The sequence below is a fragment of the Eubalaena glacialis genome, chromosome 6, assembly GCF_028564815.1.
Source record: "Eubalaena glacialis isolate mEubGla1 chromosome 6, mEubGla1.1.hap2.+ XY, whole genome shotgun sequence".
In the NCBI taxonomy this organism is placed as follows: Eukaryota; Metazoa; Chordata; class Mammalia; order Artiodactyla; family Balaenidae; genus Eubalaena; species Eubalaena glacialis.
Genome location: NC_083721.1, coordinates 2,657,480 through 2,684,298, shown reverse-complemented (window position 1 = coordinate 2,684,298; position 26,819 = coordinate 2,657,480). Strand labels below are relative to the sequence as shown.

The 26,819-nt window shown below is 57.8% G+C and overlaps 1 protein-coding gene and 1 long non-coding RNA gene across 3 annotated transcripts; one reads left to right on the top strand and one right to left on the bottom strand.

Moving 5' to 3' along the window:
- Positions 1–1,287: 1,287 nt before the first annotated feature.
- On the bottom strand, positions 1,288–12,592 carry SIK1 (salt inducible kinase 1). Of its 2 annotated transcripts, XM_061193856.1 has the most exons (14): positions 12,448–12,592; positions 11,868–12,038; positions 11,269–11,385; positions 8,770–8,833; positions 8,458–8,619; positions 8,196–8,320; positions 7,978–8,101; positions 7,081–7,304; positions 6,753–6,902; positions 6,183–6,305; positions 5,847–6,063; positions 5,070–5,345; positions 4,140–4,374; positions 1,288–3,667 (listed from the first exon to the last, which is right to left on the bottom strand). In XM_061193856.1, the coding sequence occupies exons 2-14, from the start codon at positions 12,021–12,023 to the stop codon at positions 3,283–3,285; spliced, it is 2,358 nt and encodes a 785-aa protein (XP_061049839.1). In that variant the 5' UTR covers positions 12,024–12,038; positions 12,448–12,592; the 3' UTR covers positions 1,288–3,282. The 2 variants fall into 2 exon arrangements, with proteins under 2 accessions (XP_061049839.1, XP_061049841.1); XM_061193858.1 differs by lacking the exon at positions 6,183–6,305.
- A 10,766-nt stretch (positions 12,593–23,358) lies between these two features.
- On the top strand, positions 23,359–26,386 carry LOC133093105 (uncharacterized). Its single transcript, XR_009701224.1, has 3 exons — positions 23,359–23,389; positions 23,767–23,913; positions 26,214–26,386. It is a non-coding gene; the product is annotated as an uncharacterized LOC133093105 (long non-coding RNA).
- Positions 26,387–26,819: the final 433 nt, after the last annotated feature.

The window sequence follows — 26,819 nt, the reverse complement described above, 5'->3', positions numbered from 1 at the left end:
GGAGCCCCTACTCTCCACGGGGAGGCTGCTGTCCACCTCTCAAACTGTCCCCCCGAAAGAATCTTTCTTCTTTTCATTTTGGTTAAATACACATAAAATTTACAATCTTAACCATTTTTAAGTGTACATTTCGGTGGCCTTGGGTACATTCACGTTGTTGTGTAACCATAGTTGTGTAACCACCATCTGTCTCTAGAACTTTCCCTCTTCCCCAGACTGAAACTCTGCCCCCATTAAACACTCACTCCCCAGCCCCCCTGCCAGCCCCTGGCCCCCACCGTCCTGCTTTCTGTCTCTACGAATCTGGTTCCTCCAGGGACCTCACGTAAGCGGATCATACAATATTTGTCCTTTTGTAACTGGCTTATGTCACGGAGCATAACGTCCTCAAGGTTCATCCGTGTTGTAGCAGGTGTTGGAATGTCCTTCCATTTTAAGGCTGAATAATATTCCATTGTGTGGATGGACCACATTCTATTTATCCATCTATCCACCGGTGGATACTGGGTGGCTTCGACATTTTGGCTATTGTGAATATGCTGCCATGAACATGGGTGTACAGGTATCTGTTTGAGACCCTACTTTCAGTTCTTTTGGGTCTATGCCCAGAATTGGGATTGCTGGATGACACAGTCCTTATTTAACTATTTAAGGAACTGCAATACTGTTTTCCACAGCAGCTGCACCATCGTACTTTCCCACAAGCAATGCACAAGGGGTCCAATTTCTGCATCCTTGCAAACACTTTTGTTTTTTTGATAATGACCATCTTAATGAGTATGAAAGGGTTCAAGAATTTTTTAATCAAAAAAGATTTGCCAGGCATCAAAATGAAGAGAACCCTTTGGTCTTCTGGCAGCCCCATCTGCCCTATTGCTAGAAGGTGGTGATGTCAACTTGAAAAGACCAGGAAATAGTTTGGCTGTGAGATTCTTCCAAAGCCTTGATTTATAGGTGGATTCAGAGGACATTATGGGTGAAGAGTGAAGCGTGAATGGTGCCCTGGGAGGGGACGAACCAGCTGAAAACACACCTGGGTGTCAAGACATCCAGCCGATTAGCAGAGCTGCCACCTGGGCAGGGGTCTGAGCAAGAGCGGGCCCCCCCACCCCTCCCAGCCGGGGCCACCGAGCGCCCGGCCCTCCTAGCGGGTCAGGGCTCAGGCCTGCAGCTCGGCTGAGCGCAGGAGCTGGCACTTGGCGCTCTTCTCCAAGACCTGAAACTCATCGAACCTAGAGGAAGCGGCTCGGAAGGAAGGAGCCCCCCACAGAGAAGCCGGGGAAGGAGTCAAGGTTTCTTCCCCAAATGTTTTATTTAAATATTAAATTAAAAAACATACATCCACTAATCATTTGGCATACATTTCTCATGTGAACATAAGAAATAAAATAATTAATTCAGTTATGGTAAAAAACCCAAACTATGTACATCTTCATTGGATGGCGTGGTGCCTTGGGACAGGCTCCCGCGTCCAGTCCGCGGGACAGCGCTGCTGAGAAACCCGCAGCACACGCGTCGCAAACACCAGACACGACACGACACACATCTGACGGTGACGGGAGGAAACCGCTGAGAGTAAAGTGCTTGTCGTGGTTCTGAGGCCTTTGATCAATGGCGTTAGAACAGATGCGTTAAGGAGGGAAGCGGCCTCGGGGGAGTCGACGGTGCCTCCAGAAGGTGGAGGCCGAGGCTGGCGCCCCAGGGCCTCCGGCGCTCTCCTGGCCCAAACCTTCCTAGTCACGGGAGGCTTTGGTGACTTCTTGGCAGCCAGGTGCAAGGACAGTCCTTTGTCCCGCTCCTGGACACAGCTACAGAGCAGCGGCGGCGGGGCCGGCGGGAGATGGCCACACGCACAGACCTGGGCCGCCTCCCCGGCCTCTGGGGAGCCGGCAATCTTTGGCTTCTACACGTGCCACCTTCCTGGTTCGGCATCACCTGGGCCTAACGCTGCAGGCTGCGAGAGCCGACATGAGCTGAAGGCACCTGCGTTGGTAAAGGGACGGCACTGACTGGCCACAGGGATGGGGAGGAGCGGTCCTCCTGCTCAGCCCAGCAGCCTCCGACGGACCGAGCCACCACCTGAGTTCACCTGCCAGGTGAGCGTGCGCCTGGTCTGCTTCCTGCCGGCCCCGCCTCCACACGGACCTGGTGCCAGAGCTTTGTTCCGTTACCAGAGAGGGAAGTTCAAACCAGGAACACAAAAACGTAGTAAAAAGTATAAAAAATAAGTAGTGTATGTTTGTCTCCTATGTATATACATGTACAGTATTCGCTTTAAAAAAAGAACAAAGCTTGAACAGCACTGACCTCTCACTTCATTTTCCTAAAACGAAGGCCCACCAAGCGCAGGGCCTGGGCAAGGTGGGCCGTCCCCCGACCGCAAGCGGCCCATCCCTGTCCCAGCATCACAGAATCGCCATATTGCACGATCCCCCCTCCACCCCAAGTCAGTTGTTCTTTTTGGACCCTGATAATGAAATGCATAAAAACTTAATTAGCAGCGGAAATAAGAGGTGCAGGAGGAAGAGACTTCCCCAGCTCCCTCGAAGGTGCCCTGGGGCTCCAGGCCGAGTGACCGGGGCAGGGGGCGGGGAGCCTCCACCTCGCGGTCACCGCACCCCACCCAGGTTCCTCTTTGCAGCCCCTCCGAAGAATCCTGGAAAACCAACTCCCGAGCAGTTTATAAAACGTCTCCTCTAAAATAAGAAAAACTATCCTCTGGGTTCTGATTTTAGGGGAGAGAATTCCATGAATTTATAGATTATCTTCTCTTGGGCTGGACGTTAGAGCTTTTCAAGAACTGATACGTAAAGCAGAAAGTTCACAGTTTTCAAGTGAAGCATAAGTGTTTCAGGAAGTGGAGAATTGTGAACTAAAAAAAAACCCACTAACACATGCACGCGCACACACAGGCAATGGGGACGCACGGCTCACACCACGGTTTCCTGGGGGCAATCGGCGACCCCCTCCCCCCCCACCCGTGACCCCGACCACAGCGCTGCCAGCTCCACCCGCTGCCCTCCTCCCGCTTCCATCCACCCGCCCCAATGACAGGCCCCTGGATTATTATTTTTCTTCAAAAAGTTTCCAGTCCCTACTTGGAGTTACAGTTGCTCAGTGCAAGGGGGGAAAAAAAAAAATCAAACAAAAAATAAACTAAAAAGCCAAAACACCAAACGTATTGCTTGTTTTCCTTCTGAACAGTTCTTGGCTTTGAGTCCGGAAACGTCTTCACATACTCTGAAATTATTGCTTCGAGAAGTCACAGCCCGGCTGGGCCCCTCACTGCACCAAGACGAAGGTGCCCAGCGGGCCGGAGGTCAGGTCCTCCATCTCACAGTCTCCCTGGGGCAGCCCCGCGGGCTCCAGGCTCGGGGACAGCGTGGCGAAGCGTGGCTGGGGGGCCGCGGCGGCAGGGCCGGGGGCCGTGGAGCTGCTGATGCGCAGGTGGGCGTCCAGGAGCTGGGCGGCCGACGCCACCGGGGAGCCCCCGGCCTGCAGCAGGGGGGGCGGCAGCAGCGGGCCGGGCCCCAGCCCCAGCTCCTTCTGCAGTCCCGACACGAGGAGGGTGCCGTCACAGGGGGCGAGGACCAGGGGGGCCGGGGGGTGCTGGGCGGCCGGCTGGCAGCCGGGTGGGGCCGCCGGGTGGTGCTGTAACTGGAGCAACCTGGCCAGGCCGAGGGACAGGGAGGGCAGGTCAGTGCCGGCCGGCGCGCGGCTGCCCCCGCCACCCGGCCAGGCTCCCACACGATCGGGTTTCCACCCGCCAGGGCTGGAGGGCCCGCCCCGTGGAAGTACGGGCTGGAGCTGCTCGGAACACGCCACTCTGTGCGTGACTCATCCCCTGAGCAATTCCTGGCATTTCATTCCCCGTCTTGCTTTCGTAGCAGCTCAGGGATGCCAACCAGACGTGACATTCTTACCCGCCGCCCCCTCCCCCCCCCACTGCGGGCCGATGCTCCCCACCCCCGCCCCCAGCTACTGGGAAGGAGCCGCACAGTTCTCCCCCAGCCTGGGCAGGGCGGCGCTTGTCTGGCTATGTGCAGAAGCGGGAGCGCAGGGGGTAAGGCCGCTCAGAAAATCCCAAGCCCCACGAGCCCTGCCCAGGCCCCGGCGCCAGTGCCAAGCGGGCGTCTTACCTCTGCTGGTGCAACACGTCCTCCAGCAGGCTCCTGCCCTCCCGGCCGCCGGCCCCGCCGCCGTGCAGGCCCGGGCTCTGTGCGGGCAGCTGGAAGGCGCTCAGGCCGCCCCTCGAGGTCCGGCTGGAGGAGGAGGGCTGGCACACCTGGCGAGCCAGCCCCTTGATCTTGTTCAGCCCCAGAAAGCCTTTGGTCCTCGCGTTCTTCCGCAGCTGCTGCCGAAAGGCTTTCAGCCCTGGGGACGGGCAAGGTCAACAGGTATACGGACCCGTCCACCAGCCCTGGCCTGACGGCCCGTCGCTTGCTGGGGCTTCCAGAGAGTGGGGAGGAGTATGGGGGGTGCCGAGGGGCGTGAACGTGGTGGGATGAGGGGACCCGCACGCCTTCCTACAGGGTCAAGGGGCCCTCTGGTCACCCCATCACTTCATGACAGCCCCTCTCCTGGGGCTGGGACATCAGTCTCTTTTGGGGTTTGGTTTGGGACAGCAGTTCCAGCCCTGAAGCAGCACACGTCTGGGCAGACAGTGGATCCTTCGTGGAAGGAGGGCGCGAGCAGTGCGGGGGCCTCGGGAGGGGGCTGGGGCCCCACACGCCCTGGGAGGTGCCAGGAGAGCCCGGCCACCAAGTACGGGCTGCCTTTGTGGCGGGTGCCTCCCTGGCCATCCTCCTCCAAGTCAGGAGCTGATGCCCGCCATCCAAGCATCTCTTGGGCTTTTAGGACCAGCTACTAGAGGCCGTGTGAGCTCGTCCTAGAAGCCAGGGCGTCTAGAATCCGGGCAGCAGCTTCGGCCTGCCCAGGGAGCACAGCTGCTCCACCAGGACCAGCTAGAAGAGGGGGTTGCCACCTGCCATTAAGGACAAAGTGATGCCCCCCGGGGTGCGCACGGGTCTCCTGGGGAAGGCAGAAGTGGGCGCGAAAGGGGAAGTCACCTTGAGTGAGAGAGGTGTCTGACGCCCTCCGGCCCTCCTGGAAGCTGACGGGGAGCAGGGCGGCTCCTCCCAGGGCCCCCTGCGCCTGCAGCACAGGGGTGGCGGACTGGGTCCCCAGGAGTGGCGAGGCCAGTCTGAGCGGGGAGCAGGCACTCAGAAGCCCCTGAGCAACCAGGTGTCCACTGAGCCCAGCCAGGCCGTCACCCGCAGAGGTCAGGCAGCTGTCGGAGCTGGTGCCTTCGGAAGGACTGGCCGCGGAGGGCGAGACGACGATACCTGCAGAGCAGTAGGTGCTGCCGAGGCCAGACGCACCCGGGGACGCCCGACACCCTTCACAGCAAGTCCAAGTGCTCTGGCTCCAGAGCTTCGCGCCTGCTGCGGTGTCTCCCCGACCCTCAGACGGCCCGTGGCCCACTGACGGGGCAGACAGCTGTGCCCTCCCCACCCCTAGCCTCAACTCTGGGGGTAGGAAGTCTGTGACGGCCAGATGCCCCCAGAGTCCAGGGAGCCTCGACGGCCAGCACCACGGGGCTGGGCGTGCGGCTACAGCCAACAGGTGGCGCTTGGACCCGGGACTCAGAGGGGCCTGGGCCGAGGACCTGCCCTGCTGGCCCCCGAGGGCAGCTAAACCCCACGCTGTCCCTGCCACTCGAGGGCCACCTGCGAGGTCTAAGTATGGTTCACGTGGCCTCGGGCGATTCAGGAATGGCAGACCTGAAGACGCTGCCCGTCACAGCCCACCCGCCGGGCATGGCCCTGAGCCACGGGGACGCTTACATGGAGGGATGCGCGGGGAGAAGCAGGTGGAGACCTCGGCTAGCGTGTGCCTCCGCCCGGTGCTGCCAGGCGGGAGCTCCCCTGTCTCCTGCTCCTCGTCCAGGCCCGGGCCCCGCCTGGCCTCCTCGCGGATGGCCGTGTCCAGCAGGCTGCTGGGGGAGACGGAGCGCCGCCGGCACACCCCGCGGCAACCGGTGTCCACGGGGAAGAGCAAGGGCTGCGGGGACACACACAGGCCGGTGACCCCAGCGCTCTGTGAGGCCCGGCCCAGGGCGTCACCACCACTGGGAAGCAGACCGGCCCACCCCGGACACCGCCTGCGAGGCGCTCGCACACCTGCAGCGAGCTGTGGAGGTCACAGTCAATCTCAGCCTGCAGGACGGACTGCCCCAAGGCCTGGGGCTGCGCGCAGAGCAGGGCAGAGCGGAAAGCGTCGCCGGGGGGGCCTTCCTGAGGCACCTGGGGGCCAGCAGATGAGGACAGAGGCCGTGAGGGACAGAGGCAGGGCACGACTGCGAGCGACACAGCGTCACGGAACAGACCGGCTGGCTTCCCTGAGTTAACAGGCGTCAGCCGCCAGCTGCGGGCTCAGGACACGTGAGTAGCCCCCTCCAGGGCCTCACCGTGTGGGGTGACCAGGGGGATCGGCCAAGTGGTGGCGCCAGGGGCCGTGAAGGAACAGGGGGTGGTCGGGCGGGGCCTGACCCCCAGCAGAGCGGCTGGCACCCCCCCCCCCCCCGCTTCACCACACGGGACCCCCCGCCAAGTGCCTAACGGGAGGGGGCAGATGACCTGGGGGCTCAGCCCGCGTGCCCTCCCAGGCATGTCCGAGCAGGGGATTCCTAACTTGGGGACACAGTCCAAGGCAGAGACACGGGGCTGGGTAGCGAAGGCGCTGCCCCTCACCTCAAATCCGCTGAGGTCTGAGCTCCGGGGCCTCTGCTGCCAGGCGTGGCCGGGGCGGGCCGGCGGCTGGGCGAGCCGGAGCTCCTTCAGCCGCTCCAGGAGCAGGTAATAAATGGCCGCGAAGTGGTTGTAGCTGCTGTTCTGCAGCGACTGGGGGCAGAGGAGCGGGGTCAGAGCGCAGCCGGCGGGGGGAGCTCCCTGAAGAGCCAGCTCCCGCGCTATGCTGGGGTGGCCGAGAATGCCCTTGCCCGTGGGCGAGCCGCCCGTCCATCAGCCGCACGCCCGGGAAGGCGCACCCTCCCCATGGCAGGCCAGGCCGGCGGCGCACCTCCACGGTCCTCTGTCGGTCCACGCCCAGCGTCTGCATGATGCCCAGCGCCTGCTCATCATAGCTGCCCAGGCTGGAGGCGTAGCCAAGCAAGGAGAAGACTGGGCAGGTCGGCTGCCGCAGGGCGGGGTCGGCCTGCATCCACCTGTGCTGCCAGATCTGGCTGATGGTGATGCGCTTGGTGGGGTCCACCGCCAGCATGCGGCGGATCAGCGTCTCACAGTCTGGGGGGCAAGGGAGGCGCACTGAGCCCGCAAGGGCCTCCCGCACGCGCGTGCCCACCGCCCACCTGGGTCCCTGCAGGGGACGTGGCTCCCCCGCACGTGGCGAGCAGACAAGTGACCATCCCAAAGAACACTGAGGCCGGGAGCCATGGCCTGGGTGTCACAGACCTGCCGCCAAGGAGGGCCACGGGTCGAGGGATCAGGTCTCTGGGGAACGTGGTCCTAGTGTCCACCAGACCGAGCACCACCTAGACTCCCCCACCCTGCTGTGACCAAGCATGTGAGGAAGCAGCTGTCCAACACCTTCCAGAGTGGAAGAGAAAGACACAGTGTGGGAGGGGTGAGACTCAGGGGACGGGGCCGGCACCCCGAGTGCTGTCGCTGGGCCCCCAGCCGGCTTCGGAGCAGCCTGCATAGGCATCAGCCGGCCCTATGAGTAGGGCACAGAAAAAGCAGCCAGTGGGTTGGGATTCTCTCGCAGGCATCTAGTAAACACCCCACAGTGACATGGGACTGGCTCCCAGGCCCGATGGCAGACTCAGAAGACGGTCAAGCAGGCATTTCAGGAAATAAATTCCTCCTCCTCCCCCCAAAGTCTCATCCTGGTTACCCAACAGCTCGGGCAGCAGGCTGGTGACCGCACCCGCCCAGAAGAGGCCGGGCACTCACCTACCTCGAGACATGAAGAAGGGGATGCGGAACCGGCCCTCCAGCACCCGCTGCCGCAAGGCCGGCAGGCTAGGCCCGTCGAAGGGAAGAGACCCGCAGACGAGGACGTACAGCACGACGCCCAGGCTCTGAGGAGGACCAGACTTGAGTCAGCGCCTGTGCCCCGGCACCGGTGCCCCCTGAGCACCCGCACCCCCCAGGCACTGCACCAGTGGCTCCTACCCAGATGTCCAGCTGGGGGCCTTCATACTCCTTCCCCTCGAAGACCTCCGGGGCTGCGTACGGGGGGCTCCCACACCACGTGGACAGAGGCTCCCCTGGCTTATAGAAATTCCCAAACCCGAAATCTGAGAGACAAGGAAACAGGCGATGAAGTTGCGGTGCAAACGGCAGGGCCGCGGTTTCAAAGGCTCGTGCAATACGGCACGGGGCCCCTCGCCGGCATGCACCTCCCTCCTGCTGGGCGCACTCCTGGGCCCCTCACCTGCCAGCTTGATGTCCATGTTGCCGTCCAGCAACAGGTTCTCGGTCTTGAGGTCCCGGTGGACGATGTTATGGCTGTGGCAGTACTCCACAGCTGACAGAATCTGCCAGAACTTCTTGCGGGCTTCACTCTCGCTCAGGTGCCCGGTGGAGGTCAAGTAATCTGAGGAGGGACAAAAGGAAGCTATAGCCCCAAATCCAAAGGTCTGGCCGTCGCCTAGGGCACAATGAAAGGATGCTGGGGAGACCCAAACACTGGAGGGGCCATCAGGACATTTCTTTCCAACAGATACTAAGAATCAGCATGGCTTACCAAACATTTCTCCATTTTTTGCAAATTCGGTGACAATGTAAAGCATATCCTTTGTTTCCATAACCTAAAAAAATAAAGACCTAACGTTTAACCACATAAAGGGAACATACCAACAGTATAAATAATCTACTTGAACCCCAGTAAATTTTTAACTTCTCCAGAACGAGCATGTTTGTTATTTTAAAAAAGGAAAGAAAAGAAAATCTTCTGCAATAAAGAGACAAAGGGGATCCCTATTCAGAAAAAGTTTTTTGAAAATCAGAGGTGAGTTCCTCACTAACCTATCCATCCTGATACACCTCTGCTTCCCAAAAATATCTACTTGTATTGGAACTCTCCTCTATGGTATTTTTAACTCACTTTGCCTCACCCAAAGTGAAGGCTCTGCAGGCCCCAGCAGTAAAAGAGATGGCGAGAGTTCTGTGAGGCCTTTCTTCTAGAAGCCTAGCAGGCAACAGATTATCCAAGCCATGGCCGGCACGAGCTGAATAATAGATAACAGATTCCCCGCCCCACTCGCGTTACTGACCTGCTACAGTAGGGCTGTGAGAGGCCAGCTTCGCCAGGTAAGCTACTAAAGACTCCTCTCCATACAGCAAACTCCTCGGCGTGTGTGTCAATAGCAACAGCCAATGTCAAACACGCCTTAAAGGTTCGTTCACTGATCGAGAATTTTATTTCACATTGAAAAACAATTTTAAGATTTTAAAACATAACCAATTAAGAAACGAGGTCAAATTCAAATCTTTGGTACTGAAAGAACTAAAACAAACTCGTGTCTGTGTATTTTAAAATATTTCAGAGGGAGACAGAGAGAATACATCTTTACAGAAAAAGATCTCTTCAGGGTTCAAAATATAGTTATTCCTTTAAAAAGGCACTTTAAAGACAACTGCCTTGAGCCACAAATCTAACAAGAAAAGCGAACACAATGCAGTTTCGCTACACTTGTAACTGCCCTAGCCCTGCACGTGTGTGGCAGAGTGACATGTTGTAAGTTTATCCCTTTCCTCAATTTAAAAAAGAGAGGGAGGAAGAATTAAGAGTTAACGTGTTTGAAGTTTTAAAAAAAACCTCGAGGAAAGAGCTGAAGCGTCTCACAGAGGTTCTGGGGACTGGGCCAGCTGGATGAAAATGAGACACTAGTGTCAAAACCAGAGCCATAACAATCGCTGCTACCCACTGAACCCTGCCTCCAAACAGTTAAAGCAGCTCATGGAATGATGAGAAAATTCACCCCCAGAAAAGACCTCTACCGTGTGGCTAACTGGGCTCCTCCCGCACAGGGTCAGCGGAGGACAGGAAGATGAGGAGAGCTCTGGCTCATCCCCGCTGTCAAAGTCAAAGACAGACAGGCTTCAGCCCACTCCTGTGGAAACAGGCTGGACACATTGCTCAGGCACTGACATCAGTGACCATGCAGGAAACATCTTATCTCGGCCTGACTCAAAAATGACAACAGAAACAAAACACGAACTGGGGTGCACGTGACTCGATCTCGGCACTTAACGATGCTGAGTAAACTGTCATTAGGGGAACACGAGCCCCATGACTCCACCTCATCCTTCACCGTAACCCAGTGCAGCAGCCTCCCCGGGGGGTCATCTCAACCTCAGTCCTCTCCCCTGCCACACTGTACAGCTTCGCCTTGCCAAGGGCACACACACATCCCCACACCGTCCCATATTCATCTCGGATCCACGGGGTTTCGTGAGGATCGTCAAAAGGAACTTACACACCCAACACAACTGGGATTAATATCAAACACCTGCAAAGAACTTATCCTTCTGCAAGTAGACCCGAGTTCATTTTGCAGAAGCACCTGGCTAAGTAAGAGATTCCTTTGCTGTCCTAATTAAATCAGCACTTAGTTTCCAAAGATACAATTTATTAGTTTCAAGGGAAGAACAAAAAGTCACAAAGCAAACCAACAGACGGACAGGGCGAGGCATGTTCTTAAAGCGGATTAGATGGCAAGTTCCTTTTGCTCTCACCGCAGCAAAGGCATCTCATCTCTCCGTTTTTGATGGAAGGGTTGAAACGGGACAGACAAATGCTCACTGCCGCCTTTGCGCAGATAAGTTTACGAAAACTGGTAAGAGCAGCTGGTTTTAAAGATTAATAATTATCTGCAAAGGCAGAAGAGTCTAGTTTCACTCAAATTCGTCCCTTCACACTAAATGGTTGACTTACGGCAACGTAGAGATCTAGCTGTTTGTTTTCATAGTAAATTTAACAACCGACCTCCACGCATTCAAAACTGGAATGAGTAACACTACCAAACAAAACTTTAATGAAGCAAATCTGAATTATGATCCAAGAGCAAGAAAATAATTGCACAGCTTACAAAAGTCAATCTGTTCACCTTATACAATCAACCCCCTGACTCCTACAAACACCCAAAAAGAGGGACAACCTTCAGAGACTTAAGTTGTTGAAAATAAAAAAAATGATACACTTTGCCAGAAGTAACAGTGGAAGGCAAACTTGAGTCCTTACCTGATAAAGCTTTATGATATGAGGATGATTCAGAAGCTTCATGATCTGAACTTCACGATATATTTTTTCCAAATTGCTTGAATCTAATCGTGTCTTGTCAATTATTTTTATTGCAACCTACAAATTTTTAATAGGTAAAGGATATTTTGTTTGAAAAAGAAAAACCCTCTCATTTAAGCTAATTTACACATTTCATTTTCTGTAGATTAATTTCTAAAACACTTTATGTCCCCAAAGGTCACAAAAAGTTAGGGAGGAAAATAACGAAAGTAACCATTAATATTACTTAAAAAGTCAAAAATCAATAAATGTCCTAAGTCTCTGCAGGCTCACTTTACAGGGCTCCAGCTGCACTCCTAGGTTATTTGGTCATTATCCTCCTGGCTGTCCCCCAATGTTTGTACAAATTATGCATAATCATAACATAAAGCATTTATTTCCTCTTCCAAACTAAAAACTGTCAGCGTTTAGACCTTAGGACGAAGGACCCCACAAGCAGGGATTCCACCAGCTTCCTCTGCTCCGGGGAGGGGGGGGTGTCCACCCGCAGAGGGTGCACCCCCGGAGGGTCCACCCCGGGGTCCCGCCGCCCCACGCACCTGCGTTTTGGTAACTCGATGCCGGGCCAGCTTCACCACCGCGAAATTGCCCTTGCCCAGGGTCCGCTCGATGTCGTAAAAGCCCACCCGGAGGGGTTTCTGCTGTCCCTGGCCCGAGCCCGCGGGGGCCGCGCTCAACTCCGACATGATCACCATGGCTCCGGGCCGCACCTGCGGGCGGGGGGCGCGCTCAGCTCGGCGCCGGCCGGCCCGAGCCCAGGACCCCCGGCCCGCCGGGCGCGCGGACCCGCTGCCACCCGCCCCCGCCGGCGACCGGCTCCACAGCGACCCCGGATTCCGGGAGCCCCGCGGGGCGTGCGCCCCGCTCCCACGCCCGCCGCCCGCGCTCGGCTCGGCTCGGGCTCCCGGTCCCAAGCCCTGCGGGGCGCGTGGATCGCCGCTCGCGCTCGGCTCCGTCCCGAAACCCGGACCCCCGCTCCCACGCCCCACCACGCCCTCCGCCTCACCACAAAGCGGAGCCCGGCGGCGGCGCCCCGGCCCGCGACCCCCGCGCGCGCACCTGCGGGGCCGCGGAGCCCGCAGCCCCGAGCCCAACGGCGGCCGCCTGCCCGCGCCTCACCTCCGCCGCCCTCGGAGCGCCGAGGTCGGGACGCCGCTCGCTCCGCGGTCCCCGCCGCCCGCTCGGCCTCTCGCGCTGCCCGGCCGCCCGCTGCTCGGCCGCCTACCGCCCGGGCCGCGCCGCATGTCAGCTCTGAGCCGAGCGCCGGGCTCTCTGGCCGCACGCGCCGCCAGCCCCGCCCACCGGTCCCGCCCCGGTCCACCCGGCCCCGCCCTCACCACGCCCCCACGCCGCCGGCCCCGCCCACGCCGCCGCCGCCGGATTGATACATCCCCATTGACGTCCTTTTGACGCCGGAGCGACGCGCGGCCGAGCGCCAGGCGGAGGGAGAGCGCGAGATCGGGCCGTTGCCAAGAGACTGGCGGCTCTGACGCGCGCGCTGATGAGGCCGTCGCCACGGCGACCGCGGGGTGGTGACGTCAAGGTCGCCGGCCGCCCGAGGCCCGCCCGCCAGCGCCCGCGTTCCCGCCGGCGCGCGCCCGCTACCGGACGCCGCGGGCGCTGCGGGCGGCTTAACCCTTCCGTCCCCGGGTGCAGCCTTTCCTTCTGCACGCGCGCGCACGGCCGCTTTCGCCCGGGTCCCCGTCGTCTCGCACCCTGACAACAGGCTTGGTTCTAGCGCGGTTCCGAAACCCCCTGAAGTGCAGCACAGGTGCGGCTGCGTCCTCTTCAGCCTTCTACTCCAGGTTCCTCATTATCAGGGTACGGGTTTCATGTGTCCCCCAGTTTCCGTTGGAAGTGCTCGGCCTTGGCGCCTCTGTTAGGGGAAGTACCACGTGGGGCCCGGGAAACCTCACAGACTGGCAGAATGGGCCATACGGGCTGCAGGTGACAGCAGGCCAGCTCCCACACCCCAAATTGGCCACCCAGGCCCAGAGGGGAGCTGCCACCCACCAGGGACCCTCCGGAGCGTGGCAGCTGCATACATAGAGGACCTGGGCAGCCCACTTCGATTACGCTTGCTCCGTAGGAGCCTCAATTGTTTAGCAAGTTAGAAACGTCCACACAGGAAACCTGGCCGGCATCTCTGTAACCTACGCCAGCGCGGGGCGTCGGGACGGCCCGAGCGCTGTGAGCCCCCAGGCCGGGCGCAGGTAGTTCTGCGTCCTCCCGCCTGGCCTGGCCCCGCCCCACCCAGGACGGGCCGGGGGAGGGGTCACGTCTGCGGTCAGAAGCCAGCAGGTGACTGGAGGCGGCTCTTTGCTGTGGAGCTCCTCACTGTGATGGAGGAAGGGCCCAGTGGGCTGATTTCCGGGATGACCGGAGGTCTAGGTCCAGGTGGGAATGGACCCCACGCAGCAAGGCCTTCCGGTTCTTGGGACCAGAGTATTCGGAAACCCAGTTAGCAGCACCCTCATAAAGGTCGGGCCTTTGACTCGACTCGTCCGGATGACGAAAGCGCCCTGTCCCTTGGGGAGGGGGAGCGCCTCCCAAGAGGGCCAACAGGCGGGGTCAACAGTGGGCGAGGACCTCACCCCTGGCGAGGCTGGACACTGCAGTTCCCGTGGCCTCCGTTTCTTTTGTCGGCTGCCGGGTCCACCATGCTGTTTTCCCCAGCTGCGGGGGCGCGAGGGGTGGGGACCTGTGCCCTCGGGACCGGGGTGCCCGCAGCCTGGTCCCCGCTTGAGGGTATGAAAATGGCAGAGGGTGACAATTTCCGGTGGCATCACCGCTCACTGCATGTTCCTTTATGCCTCACCAGGAAAGAAGACGTTTTCTAAGAGAAGACAGAGGGTATGGAGAATGGTATTTCTTAAATGTTAGGAAGGCAGCACTTTTGAAATTTAAATTCTGCGTCTAGCTGCAATCATTTTTACCTTGTGTTAAATAAAAGTACCACTTCAGAGGAGGGGCTGGGAGCAAGAGTTAAGGGAAATGGATACAGAACTTAGACACCTTCTCAGGAGGCTGCCTGGCGAGGGCGCCTCGTGGAGCTGGGATGCCCTTCTCCTGGTGACCGATTGCAGGCCTGGGCAAATATTGCCCATCACCCCCTCCCTGGGCAGTTGTTTGTGGGTTTAGTTTGTTCTGAAAGGCCTTTCAAGGACATAAATAGTCCCAGAGTTTTCTTTCGTCTTTCAAAAGTGCCTTCGTTATCTGTCCCAAGTTTATCCATAGAGATTTTGGAGGAATATTTTTTACTTCCTTCAAGCTGAGTAGTTTACAACTGCTTTCCTCTCCTTCTGGGCGTCCCAGCACCCCGCTAATCTCTTCCTAGGAGAATGAGGCGCAGAGTGAAGAGACTAGGGACCTGAATGCGCTCACCTGCTGTCTCTCGTTCTGTGACTTAAGAGCTTTTCTCAGGCTCATCCAGGTGACATCCAGCAAGCCGGCTCCTCCAGCCCCTCACCCACCCAGCCCCAGATCCAGCCAGAGTCTTTGGAAAGGTCGTAGATGTTTGCAAACACCTGGCTGGCTGTTTGGAAACATTTTGTCAGTGCTGAATAGAAACTGCAGGCAAAAGAGCCGAAGCTGCCTCCCCAGAGAAGGTCCCTGGACCCAGGCTCACTTGACCCCGCTCCCAGCCCTTCCTGAGGGTCCCACATCTGAACAGCCCTGCACGGGCCGTGGCCATTCCCCAGCCCCTGGGCAGCGAGCCTGCTCTTTGGACAATGCAGACAGGGCAGAGGAAAAGGCAGACCTCAGAAGGGCTGTCATCCCACAGTGGGGTTCCTCCTGGCACCCCTGTGAACTTGCTGCTGCTGAGCCTCTGTTTCCAAGGGCCTTTAGTTGTTGCTTGTCTCCTCAGCCCCTGGAGGCTGTAATTCCTTCCAGAATTCTTGCTTTCTTTTCGTGTTTCTAGTCTTCCATGCTTTGTACACAATATGAGGAAAAGAAAATACTGTGTGCTTCTACAGACGTAAGAAAGTGACTTGAGGAATTCTCCACCTAACCTAGTGGAAGAAATACTCTCAAAGTCTGCAAGAATGGTACCATAGACATAGATATAGATATCATTGCAGATTCGGGAGAAACAGTAAGTCAGATTTCTTTTCCATTTGGAATTTCTTAAGCCTGTCTGATAACTGCAGTGCTTCTGGAATTCATCTTACTGTTTCTAGATCTTGAGCCTGCAGACCCCATCAACAGGTCTCTTTAACATTCACAGGTGTGCCCAGCTTGTCCCCGGTGGGTGTCCTAAACCTGCTCCCCTCCGTGACTAAAGGTGGGGGGACGCCAGCGTCCCTCTCCAGGTGGCTTTCCCCTGGTCACCGAGAGTACGACAAGGCACTTTTCTTTCTCGACCCCCTTCTCCTAGGTACTCAAGGCCCTTGTCTGTCCTCCTGGCTTTGTTTCCCTTGGTTTTGTGTGGTTTATTGAAGGCATTAGCCCAATGATGGCAGGCCTCAGAGAAAAAGATCAGCCGCCAGCAGCATCCGTGGGCCTCAAGGGCGGCCCTGGTCCCTTCTGCTGCCTGCTGCGTCTGTAGAGCTTGACACAGACACACTTACAGACACGTGTGCACTGCATCTGGGAGTTACGGCCCCTGGCCTGGGGTCCAGCAGGCGGGAGGAGAAGCCAGCTGTTCACAGGCCAACTCAGGAGCTTGGGGGAAGCAGCCGTCCAACGCTGCCAAGCGTGTCAGCCTCCCACAGCTCCCCCTCCTACGCGTGGGATGCGTTTGCTCCGTGACGGCCGTGGTGATGGCCGTATTCCTCAGTCCAGGCTCTCCGCAGGCTGGGAGAGAAGGAATCCCGGTCCTGGGATGTTGGGCCTGGGCTGGAGGTGTCGGGGATCTGGAGAGGCAGCCATGGGACGGGCAGGGCGGATTTCCAACACTCTGGGTTTCATAGGCACACCAGCAGGAGCTTCCTATTCACGGACCAGCTGGCCCCAGGACCCCAAGTTCTAGGCTTTCTCCTGCCATCTCTGTTCCTGTCACCACTGAGGAACCGGTGTGGCTAATGGGCTGGTCACGGTTGATACTGCGCCTGAGGCCTCGACAGGCCTTGGGGTGTCTGTCTCCCTGGCCCGTGTTCTGAGCCCTGTCCCAAGGAAGCCGGGGGTGGGCTGCAGAGGGCGAGGTAGGCGGCAGAGAGCCAGCAAGGGCCAGACGGAGGTATCGCATTTATTGGGTGGGGGGGCTCGTGAGAAAAGCAACATCCAGATTCCTGGCAGGGGTGGTCACGTGTCGTGACAGCACACCCACAGGAACCCGCTGTCCTCTGGTGGAGGGAAGGGCATTCAGGAATGCCGGAGGTCTCCGCCGTTGTACCTGCGGCATCGGCCAATCAGGAAGAGGAGTCCCACTCCCCCACATTGCGGAGCAGACGCCTCTGGGACACACGGGGGACGAGGACCAGGAGCCCAGCGTGGGGCCGGGTGTGGGCCTCCTTCCTGCAGGGGCCGCACAGAGCACCCCGATTCCTTCTGGGAGATGTCAGACTTCTAAGGGGTGGTTCTCAGCTACTTGTCTCTGGGGCACCCACTGGCGTCAAGCACGGTGTACTGGCCTTTGTGTTACACTTCACTCATCCCCCAAATCTGTGAATTTCTACCCTTTGCAAGAACCGTGCTGGGCGCTGCCAGGAGCACAGGTGAGCTTTGTGACAGGCTGGTAGGGACCGCGGGAAAGGAAGGGCCAGGTCAGAGAGAGGCGAGGCGGCCAGGCATGCCAGAGCCGAGGGAGTCACCCACCAGCGCCCACCCAGGCTCGTGAAGCGCCTACCGTGTGCCGTGCACTCTCTGGGGCCGTGAGCACAATGGGAGGAGAACAGACGAGATGCCTTCCCCTGAGGGCCACCATCCGGCTAAGGAGACAGACAATAAAGACCAGACGTGTGGGGGGCTGGGGGGGGGCGATGCGTAAGAAGCTTTCAGAAGGCAGCCGCCGGGAGGAGGAAAAGAAGTCAGAGTGATGGAACAGAGTGGTTTGGCCGGAAAGTGGCCGTACACGGGGGGCTCCTTCTGTTTCTACCAGAGAGAAGGCAGAGGGTGTGGACCCAAGGGCGGGAGGCCGAGAGGACCAGCTGATGGGGGGAGGAGAGGAGAGAGGAGATCGGACCAGCTCCAAGACGGAAAGGCAAAATGGCGGAAGTACTGGAATTGTTGAAGGTCCATTCACAAACGATTGCCCAAACGGTTGTGTGATTTTTCTCTGGAGGTGCTCAGATGAGGACGGGTGTGGCATAAGTGGGTATGTGGGCTTAACCGGGGTTGAGGCACTGCGGGGCGAGGATGATGATGGGGAGAGAGGTGAGGATGAGGGGGAAAGGAGTTTGGGATGATGCCTGGCAGTGAGTCCGGTCTGGAGTGTGGCTTCCAAGCTGGGGAGGAGGGATGAGGACAGGAAGTGGGGGGGCGTCCCTGGCGACAGGTCCTGACGGCTCTGAAAGTCTAAGCAGTCTGCCCATTCTGGACCTTGGGGGAGAAGTGAAGGATCCCCCCGTTCCGGGAGCAGGTTCGCAGGGTGAGCCAAGAGAGGGATGGGCAATGACGGAAAGGCCAGGGCCCCAGCTCTCCCTGTGGCTTCTAGATGGATCCCGGTCAATTTCAGCGGCATCAAGTGAGAACCAGATCAATGCTCCCTGAGCAGACTGGTCTTTTCTGATAAAGACTTTGGTTTTTTCTAAATATAAACATCAATAGAAAACTCAGTAGAAAATTTAGAAAATATAGAGATATGTAAAGACAAAACCAAAAAACACTGACAATGCTGCTGACAGTTTGATATTTTTCCATGCAGTCTTTTTATAAAAGTAGTATCGAGATCCTTCCGTGTATGATGTACCTCCTGCCTTTTTCGCCAGCCGTGCAGAGGAAGCCTCTTGCCAGGTCATTAAACCACCATCAGAGTCACGCCTGGAATTCCACGATGGAGGAGGCTGTACCGTCCCCGATTTAACCCCCTGTTGTCCTCCTCCCCCATGCCAACATCTTGGTCACTCTGACAAGCCTTTCTGCTCACATTCTCCAGGAGACTTCCTTGGAGATGCCATGGCTGTCTGAGAGGCATCCGGGGTCCAGATTGGACACCTGGCCCAGCCTGCTCAGGACAGCACAGCCCGAGGGAGGAGGGTGGTACCTGGTGGCCAAGAGCAGACTCTCAGAAACCAAGGGGCTCCCAGACGGCCCTGGGGACCCACAGGCTCAGGCCACCACAGCAGGGCTTGGGGGCCTTGGACAAGGGAGAGGCCTCATCCCCCGGTTGCCAAGGTGACGCGGAAGCCTCTGATTGCCCAGGAGGACCCGTGGCTCGGCATCGGGCTTTTTTGGTACAGCCTGTAAAGGTGTTTTCGTTCTTTCTGACCTGGTTTTCATGGATTTTGGTATTGTTATGTTGTTTGTTTAAAAAGAAAACACATGGACTTACGTCATGAAGAGGCAAAGACGTCATTGGCATCAACTAATAAAAATGACCATAAACTCGTCCCCAGACCGAGCACCCGTAATGACACCTGACAGGTACAGTGTGACGCCTAATGAGCCGTGCGAAGGTACAGGACGTGGACAAGGTGGGACGAGGTCCCGTGGCGTTAGCACACCACTGTCAAGCTCGCATCTGCTCGGTGGTTCCTGCTAAACCAGAAAACCAAACTTTGGTGGGAAAAAAGCGCCATTTTCGTGTACGCCATAGCTCAGTCCAAAACCCCTCAGAACGGGTGAGAGTTTTAAATCGGGCAGAGCCTTTCAGGGTGCCTGGACCAGGAAGAAGGTCCAACCAGCCCTGCCTCAGGGCCAGGAATCTCTGGGTCACCCTAAGGCCTCAAAGGAGGTTTCCAGAACCTTCTTCTCATAGATAAACCACAGACCAGAAGTCAGCAGGCAGGGTTTGAAGACCTGGGCCACCAGCATTGGAACCGCCAAAGTCTCAGATCCCCAAACCAGCTGGGTTTGCTTCCGTTTTCTCAGAATGGGTGTGCAGGTGCACGAGGATGCCACGGGCCACCTCCTGGTTTCCCTCGGCAACATCTGACAGCGGACATGAGATGGTCTATGATGATGTGATGTATTGGGATCATGTAGAATCCGAAAGAAGTTTAAGCACCTAAAAAAATAGAGGAAGGGCTAGAGGCTTGGGCATTCCCAGCCCACTTCAGCATTTGTTCCCCTTGGACAGAGGGACTCCCAAGCGCTCTCAGGGCGAGTCCGCCTCTGTCCAGGCCTGCAGGTATACCAGAGTCCCAGGCTGACTTGGGACCTGGTTGAAGCCTCTTTCCTTGTTGCCCATGGTGACACGCAGAGCTGGCTGCAGGACCGGGGACCAGTCAGCGTCACGGCATCAGGTCAGTGGCAGGAGCTGGGCTCTGTCAACTCTGACGATTTTATTTTATTTATCTTATTTTTATTTACTTATTTATTTTGGCCACGCAGCGTGGCATGCAGGATCTTAGTTCCCCGACCAGGGATTGAACCTGGGCCCCCTGTAGTGGAAGCGTGGAGTCTTAACCACTGGACCGCCAGGGAAGTCCCAGCTCTGACAATTTTGTATCTTGTTTTTTCTGTTTATATAAAGGGAATTTCTTTGTGTCATATTATTTAATTTATTTATTTTTTATTTTTGGCTGTGTTGGGTCTTCGTTTCTGTGCGAGGGCTTTCTCTAGTTGCGGCAAGCGGGGGCCACTCTTCATCGCGGTGCGCAGGCCTCTCACTATCTTGTCCTCTCTTGTTGTGGAGCACAAGCTCCAGACGCGCAGGCTCAGCAGTTGTGGCTCACGGGCCTAGTTGCTCCACGGCATGTGGGATCTTCCCAGACCAGGGCTCGAACCCGTGTCCGCTGCATTAGCAGGCAGATTCTCAACCACTGCGCCACCAGGGAAGCCCATGTCATATTATTTAAAGACGTTATTTTTAACGTTTAATATTCCATTATGTCTAATATTTATTTCACACTTCCATTTATTTAACATTTCACCTATTCAAACAACAGAAATCCATTCTCCCACAGTCTGGAGGCCAGAAGGCTGAGATCAAGGTGTGGGCAGGGCCGGGCTCCCTCCTGAGGCTCGAGGGGAGGGTCCTTCTCGCCTCTCCCAGCTCCTGTCAGCTCTCAGCAACGCTTGTCATTCCTTGGCTAGCCACAGGTTTTTCTCTTCTGCTTGGTGGCATCGTCACGCCTGGAGAACATGGCCTGACAAAACCCTCTGATGTGACATTATTATGCAATGATCCCGTAGAGCAAGGGTGCCACAGCAGTGACACAACCCAAAGGCAGTGTTTGGCCTCTAGGAAAAAAAATCCACAAAGATAAATATAAGAAAAATATGTGTAAGAAAGATGTAAAGGACTAAATATCCTTACTATGTAAAGAATTCTCAGAGTAAATAAAAAAAGCATTCACCCTACTAGGGGACATCTTTTGATTTTGCCCACCCAGTCCCGTGTCTCCTCCATCTGCTAACAGCTGCCAGGAACCAGCCCTCTCCCACCCTTGTCCATGAGATTTGAGGGAGGTGGCCTCTACTTCCACTCCAGAGGTGGAACTTGACACACACCTGGCCGGCGAAGGGGCTCCTGGGGTCTCTGGCTGGAGCTATGTGGAGGAGAGGCAAGCTTTCCCTGTGGGCTGTTAAACTGGTAAGATGTTAGCCATCGCTGCTGCAGTGGGGTGAGCTAGCTGCCTGAGAACAAAGCCACACGGCGGGGGGTGAGGGGGAGAGCTGAGATGCTGGTGTAGACCCATCACGCCCATCCCTTTCCCCAGGTGTCTCTTCTTCTTACAAGGACACCAGTCAGATTGGGTCAGGGGCCCACCCATTCCGGGATGACCTCATCTCAGCTAATTCTGTCCGAAACGACCCTAATTCCAAATGAGGTGACATTCTTAGGTGCTGGGGATTATGACTTTTGGCGGGTACACAACTCATACAACGGTGTGCCTTCGTTTTAAGGTGCAATTCTGGAATGGTCTTACTCCGACTGATTCTGTTTTCGTGCTTATCGGCCTTTGTATTTCTTCTGCGAGTCAGATCTTCTATTTTCTGTTAATGGGTCTCCGCCAAGGCTCCCTTGGTTGTGAATGACAGAAATGCAACCTGAACTGCTTGAAGCTAAAAAAGAAAGTCCGTGGTTGACGTCAGTGAAGGCTTCAGGGCACGTTAGGGTTCAGGCTGAGCTGGACCCTGGTCCTCGTTCGGCGTTTCTCTGCTCTCTTCCGTCTTTTCACCAGCATCTCAGCTCTCCCCCTCACCCCCCGCCGTGTGGCTTTGTTCTCAGGCAGCTAGCTCACCCCACTGCAGCAGCGATGGCTAACATCTTACCAGTTTAACAGCCCACGGGGAAAGCTTGCCTCTCCCCTGCATAGCTCCAGCCAGAGACCCCAGGAGCCCCTTCGCCGGCCAGGTGTGTGTCAAGTTCCACCTCTGGAGTGGAAGTAGAGGTCACCTCCCTCAAATCTCACGGACAAGGGTGGGAGAGGGCTGGTTCCTGGCAGCTGTTAGCAGATGGAGGAGACACGGGACTGGGTGGGCAAAATCAAAAGATGTCCCCTAGTAGGGTGAATGCTTTTCTTATTTACTCTGAGAATTCTTTACATAGTAAGGATATTTAGTCCTTTACATCTTTCTTACACATATTTTTCTTATATTTATCTTTGTGGATTTTTTTTCCTAGAGGCCAAACACTGCCTTTGGGTTGTGTCACTGCTGTGGCACCCTTGCTCTACGGGATCATTGCATAATAATGTCACATCAGAGGGTTTTGTCAGGCACGTTCTCCAGGTGTGACGATGCCACCAAGCAGAAGAGAAAAACCTGTGGCTAGTACGTCAGTAAATGAGTTGGCATCTGAAAGCTTATCTTCACAGTGCGGACGTCACAGGTGAAGGCTCAAGCAGAGAGACTGTGGCAGCGCCTAGTGAAAGACCGGCTGTGCCCGTAGAAGTGACCGCGGTTGTGCAATAAAAGGCAGAGGGCACCAAGGGCCCTGCTCCGGGTGTAGGCCTCCAGTCCTCCTCCCTCGGCCTCAAAAATGTGATAAGGATTGTGACTTTGAACTTGTTAACCTGGGATCGGGTTATGCACTGCAGGTGAGCAGAGCGGATGCCCTGACCCTCCCAGAGGCTGCACTGCCCGCCTGGGAGGAGCTCACAGGTGCCCCACCCCACCCAGGGAGGGGCCCCGGCCCCACCCTCTCTCCTCTTCTCCTTCCCAAGGTGTAGACCCTAAAGCACCGGGAGGACGTCCCCGTTAATGCCGCTGCTTTTCCCCCTTCACCATCGGGGGTCCCGGGTCACATTGTCACTATCTTTAAGTTCAAGGGCGACAGCACCGCTAGGTTCCTGATAAGAGGGCTGTACAGCTGTGGGCCCGGGGAGGACACTGCTGGCGGGAAGGAGCATACAGGGGCCGGGCTTGCGGCAGGGAGAGCAAGGAGGGCTGTGGGATGGTCACGGGGCACCTGTGTCCCCCCACCTGGGGAAGGCCTCCCTGGAGAGCGTGCAGGGTCCCCAGGGCCACCCCTCCACATGCAGACTGGCTCTGGCTACAGGGGCCCGAGCCCATCCCCATCACAGCCCCCTGCCCAGGGCTGACAGAGCAGCACGAGGGGGGTGACTTGGAGGCGCCCTGGGGTGGGGGAGGGGGACGGGGTGTGAGCGATGGGGAGAGGGTCACGTTAGATGCGAGCACCCCCCAAAAAGCAGGCACTGTGTTAGGGTTCTCGGGAGAAACAGACCAATAGGTAGGTAGGTAGGCAGGTAGACAGACAGGTAGACAGACAGATCTACTATGAGGAGTTGGCTTCCAACCGCAGGCTGGGGGCCCAGGAGAGCCTGCGGTGCAGTTCAGCCCAAGCATGAAGGCCTGAGAGCCAGGAGCCCTGATATCTGAGTCCCGCTCTGAGCCCAAGGGCGGGAGAAGGTGGGACTTCCCAACTCAGCGTCGGGCAAAGAGCCATGTCCGCTTCCTGGGTCTCAAGGCGGGAAGCCCGGCCCCTCCTGCTGCTGACGGCCCCTTCTGTCTAAATCCTCAGGCCTCAGGAAGAGGAGCGGGCTTGGCCACGGTCAGGAGTAGCCCAGGGCCAGCTGCCCGGGGCGGGCTGGGGCCACGGAGCTGGGCAGGGCCAGGGGAGAGGGGGGTCACACAGAGGCTGCCCACACACACGCCCTGACCCCTCCTACTGCCCCTCCAGGGCTGCTTTGGGGGGGTCACCAATTTCTGGGGGGGCAAAGCAGGACAGGGCGGGGCTGGGCATTACGGGGAGCAGGGAGGCTCACCCGCACCGTGTGGTCTGTCCTGGGGCCTGCACCCCGGGGAGGGAGGGACTGAGGGTCACAGAGCAGCTATGCGGGGTCCCCACGTTTGGGACTTGGGGACAAGCCTGCCTTCCTGGAATTCTATTGTATTCAGTACACGTGATTTAATTTTCTTCCTTTATAGGCTTTTCAAGTAACTTCACAAATCGGAAAACCGCTCGCAGCCCTTCGCGGTCAATCTGGTGGAGACAGACCCAGCACCTCGCCCCCAGCACACGCTCACGCTCTTCCCCACCCGCGCGCGCGCGCACACACGCACCTCCACACACAGGTACATGCGGGCCCCTCCCCTGTCCCTCCCCCTGCACGGCCCCGCCCAGCCACCCAGCGCGCCCCGCACCCGGGCCTCCCTTCCCACTTCCCTCCTGGCCGGCTCCCGGCCGGTGTGACAGAAGTGGTGCCAGCGTACACTCCGCTGAACCCTGTGTAAACACGCATGCTGCAATGCGTACAGAAGGCCACCCCTCGGGCCTGCTGGACATGCTTCCTGCCAGAAAGACCGTGGACCTGAGGCCCATTAGGACGAGGTCAGCCAACTTACCAGCCTTCGGCCAGCTGGCCTGGCCCGCACTGTGCCCTGGCTGCAGGAAGGGGGCTAGGCCTGGCCCCCGCAGGGGGGGAGGTCTTGGCCTTGCAAGTGCAGAAGGGCCCTCGGGGAGCACAGCAGGCCAGCCCAGGCCCAGAGACACTCCCACGGCAGCCAAGGGACACGGGCGCCCAGGAGGGAGACGCGGGGTGGCCTCGGCAGGCGGGCAGGCTGGGCCCAGGGGGCAGGTCTGCGGGGCCCAGGCTGGAGGTAGGAGGAGAAACGGGGCCTGAAGAGCCAACAGGAAGTAGGTCAGGGGTGAAAGGAGGGGCCAGAGGGGCCTCTTGCGCAGGCCTCCCCAGCGGAGCCCCGACCCGACCGTCTCCCTGGACCAACTGCGCGTCTGCAGCACAAACAGCAATGGTGCAGCAGGCACGGTTTCTTTTTTTTTTTTTTAAATAGCCATTTCAAAAATACACAGAAATTTAGGTTTTATTTATTTATTTATTTTTTAATTATTATTTATTTATTTATTTATTTATTTATGGCTGTGTTGGGTCTTCATTTCTGTGCGAGGGCTTTCTCTAGTTGCGGCAAGCGGGGGCCACTCTTCATCGCGGTGCGTGGGCCTCTCACTATCGCGGCCTCTCTTGTTGCGGAGCACAGGCTCCAGACGCGCAGGCTCAGTAATTGTGGCTCACGGGCCTAGTTGCTCCGCGGCATGTGGGATCTTCCCAGACCAGGGCTCGAACCCGTGTCCCCTGCATTGGCAGGCAGACTCTCAACCACTGCGCCACCAGGGAAGCCCACGGTTTCTTTTAAATTGACCCTAAATCATGGGATGGCCGAGCAGCTGCCATATGTGTGCCTGGACCTCCCCTCGTGTAGAGGACCACGAGGGAGCCCGCGGACTCGGAAGATGGTCCACGAGAGGACGTGGAGTGAGGGGAGGGCGTCGGGGGGCCGGACGCCCAGCGTCCCCGGGGGCGGCAAGGCAGGGTTCCCCCGGGGACGCCCATCTGCGGGGCAGCCACTGAGACCCAAGGCCCGCTGGCTCCCAGCCCCTCGGTCCCTTGTCCAGGCTCCAGTCGAGGACCACCGGCTCTTAGAGCTCCCGCTGCACCCCAAAGCCCGCTGTGGTCTGGCACTGCTCAGCTTCCTGGGAGCTGCAGGCCGGCTGCTTCTCCCGGGGTCGCTCAGTTCGTGCTCATGTTACGCAGGGACGGGCCTGTCTCTGACCTTGTCCCAGCTCTGGAGGCGCTCACCACGCCCTCCTGAACACGGCCTTGAACCAGAGTCAGGAGAGCGAGTCCCTGGCTCCAGGGCGAAGGGGATGGCAGAGATGGCTCATCGCAGGCTTTGGGGCCACGCCCTTCCGCCCCTGCCTGAGGGCGTTCTCAGGGTATGGACGGGTTCCTCTGAAACCCCAAGAGCAAAGTTCAACCCACAGGGCTGGGAGCTGGCGGACAGACACCGGCTTCCTCGCCCAGAGGCATGCCAGATGCCACCACTTACTAGCATCTTCCCTCCCCTCTCCCACCCCCACCTCCTCACTGGGCTTCCTGGGGTCGCCTCCACGTAAACGACCTTCACCCAAATCCTTGCCTCAGGTCAGCCTTTGGAGGAACTTGAGTTTGGACCAGGGTGACGCTCTGAGCAAGCTCAGGGGCCCAGGGTGGGCAAGCCAGCACGTAGAGCGAAGGCTGGGTCCTCCGCTTGCCTGGCTCAGCCGGTGAGGAAACAGAAAGGAGGGCTTGCTCAGAGCCGGTGGGCGGGGAGGCGGGTAGCAGAGGCAGGGTGAGTCCTTTATCCACAGACGTCGGCACTGGGCGCTGCGCCACAGCCAAGCCTCCTGACGCCCTGGGGCATCACCCTGCGTTTGCTCCTTTCCTTTCTCGGCGCTGAGCCCGAGAGCCCGAGAGTCCCCTCCCTCCGTACTCAGATGGGGGTTGGAAATAACCTCAGCTGCAACGAATGGCTGATTTAATCAGGGAAAGAAGGTAGAACCTGTTAGAACGCTCCTGGTAATGATTACTCACCTGCAGGTGAAGGCGGCTTTGACCTTGCGGGAGCTCCACCAAGGGCATCTCCACGCTAGAGTCACTGGGTACCCTGCCTGAGCCTCAGCCTGGGCCAAGCAGAGCACACTTGGAAAATCCAGAGAGCGTGCAGGCACCTCCCCCAGTGTGACCATCCAGAGGCTTCCCCGGGGAACCAACTTTAGGAACTGATGTATTTAAAATCCAAATTGAAATAAAATGCAAGTTACTGAGAAATTATTTTCTTTGCATAGTGGTTCCCCAAAGGATTCCTTAAGCCGTGGGATTTTGGGGGTGTTTCTAACTGCAGCATAACTGAGGGCATCCTGCCTGATATGGTCCTCCGCTAAAAATGGGGGTGACACGCCAGCCCTCCCACCTCACCAGGGTGATTGGAGGACCACATTCAAGGAGGGGCACTGTTGTAGCCATAATGTGCTGTGATGGGTGGGTTAGGGTCCTGGGGCCGCCACCGCAAGCACAGCAGACCAGGCGGCTCGGACAGCAGAAGCTTATCTACCTTCTCACAGTCCTGAGGACAGAAGCCCGGGGTGCAGGTGTGGGCAGAGCTGCTTCTTCCTGAGGTGTAGATGCTGCTTCTCCTGGTGTCCT

Coding starts and splice junctions, on each gene's coding strand:
- SIK1 (XM_061193856.1), bottom strand. CDS start 12,023: ATGGTGATCATGTCGGAGTTGAGCGCGGCCCCCGCGGGCTCGGGCCAG. Junction 11,386..11,867: donor ATCGAGTTACCAAAACGCAG/GTGCGTGGGGCG, acceptor AAAAATTTGTAG/GTTGCAATAAAAATAATTGA. Junction 4,375..5,069: donor AGACACCTCTCTCACTCAAG/GTGACTTCCCCT, acceptor GCCCGTCCCCAG/GGCTGAAAGCCTTTCGGCAG.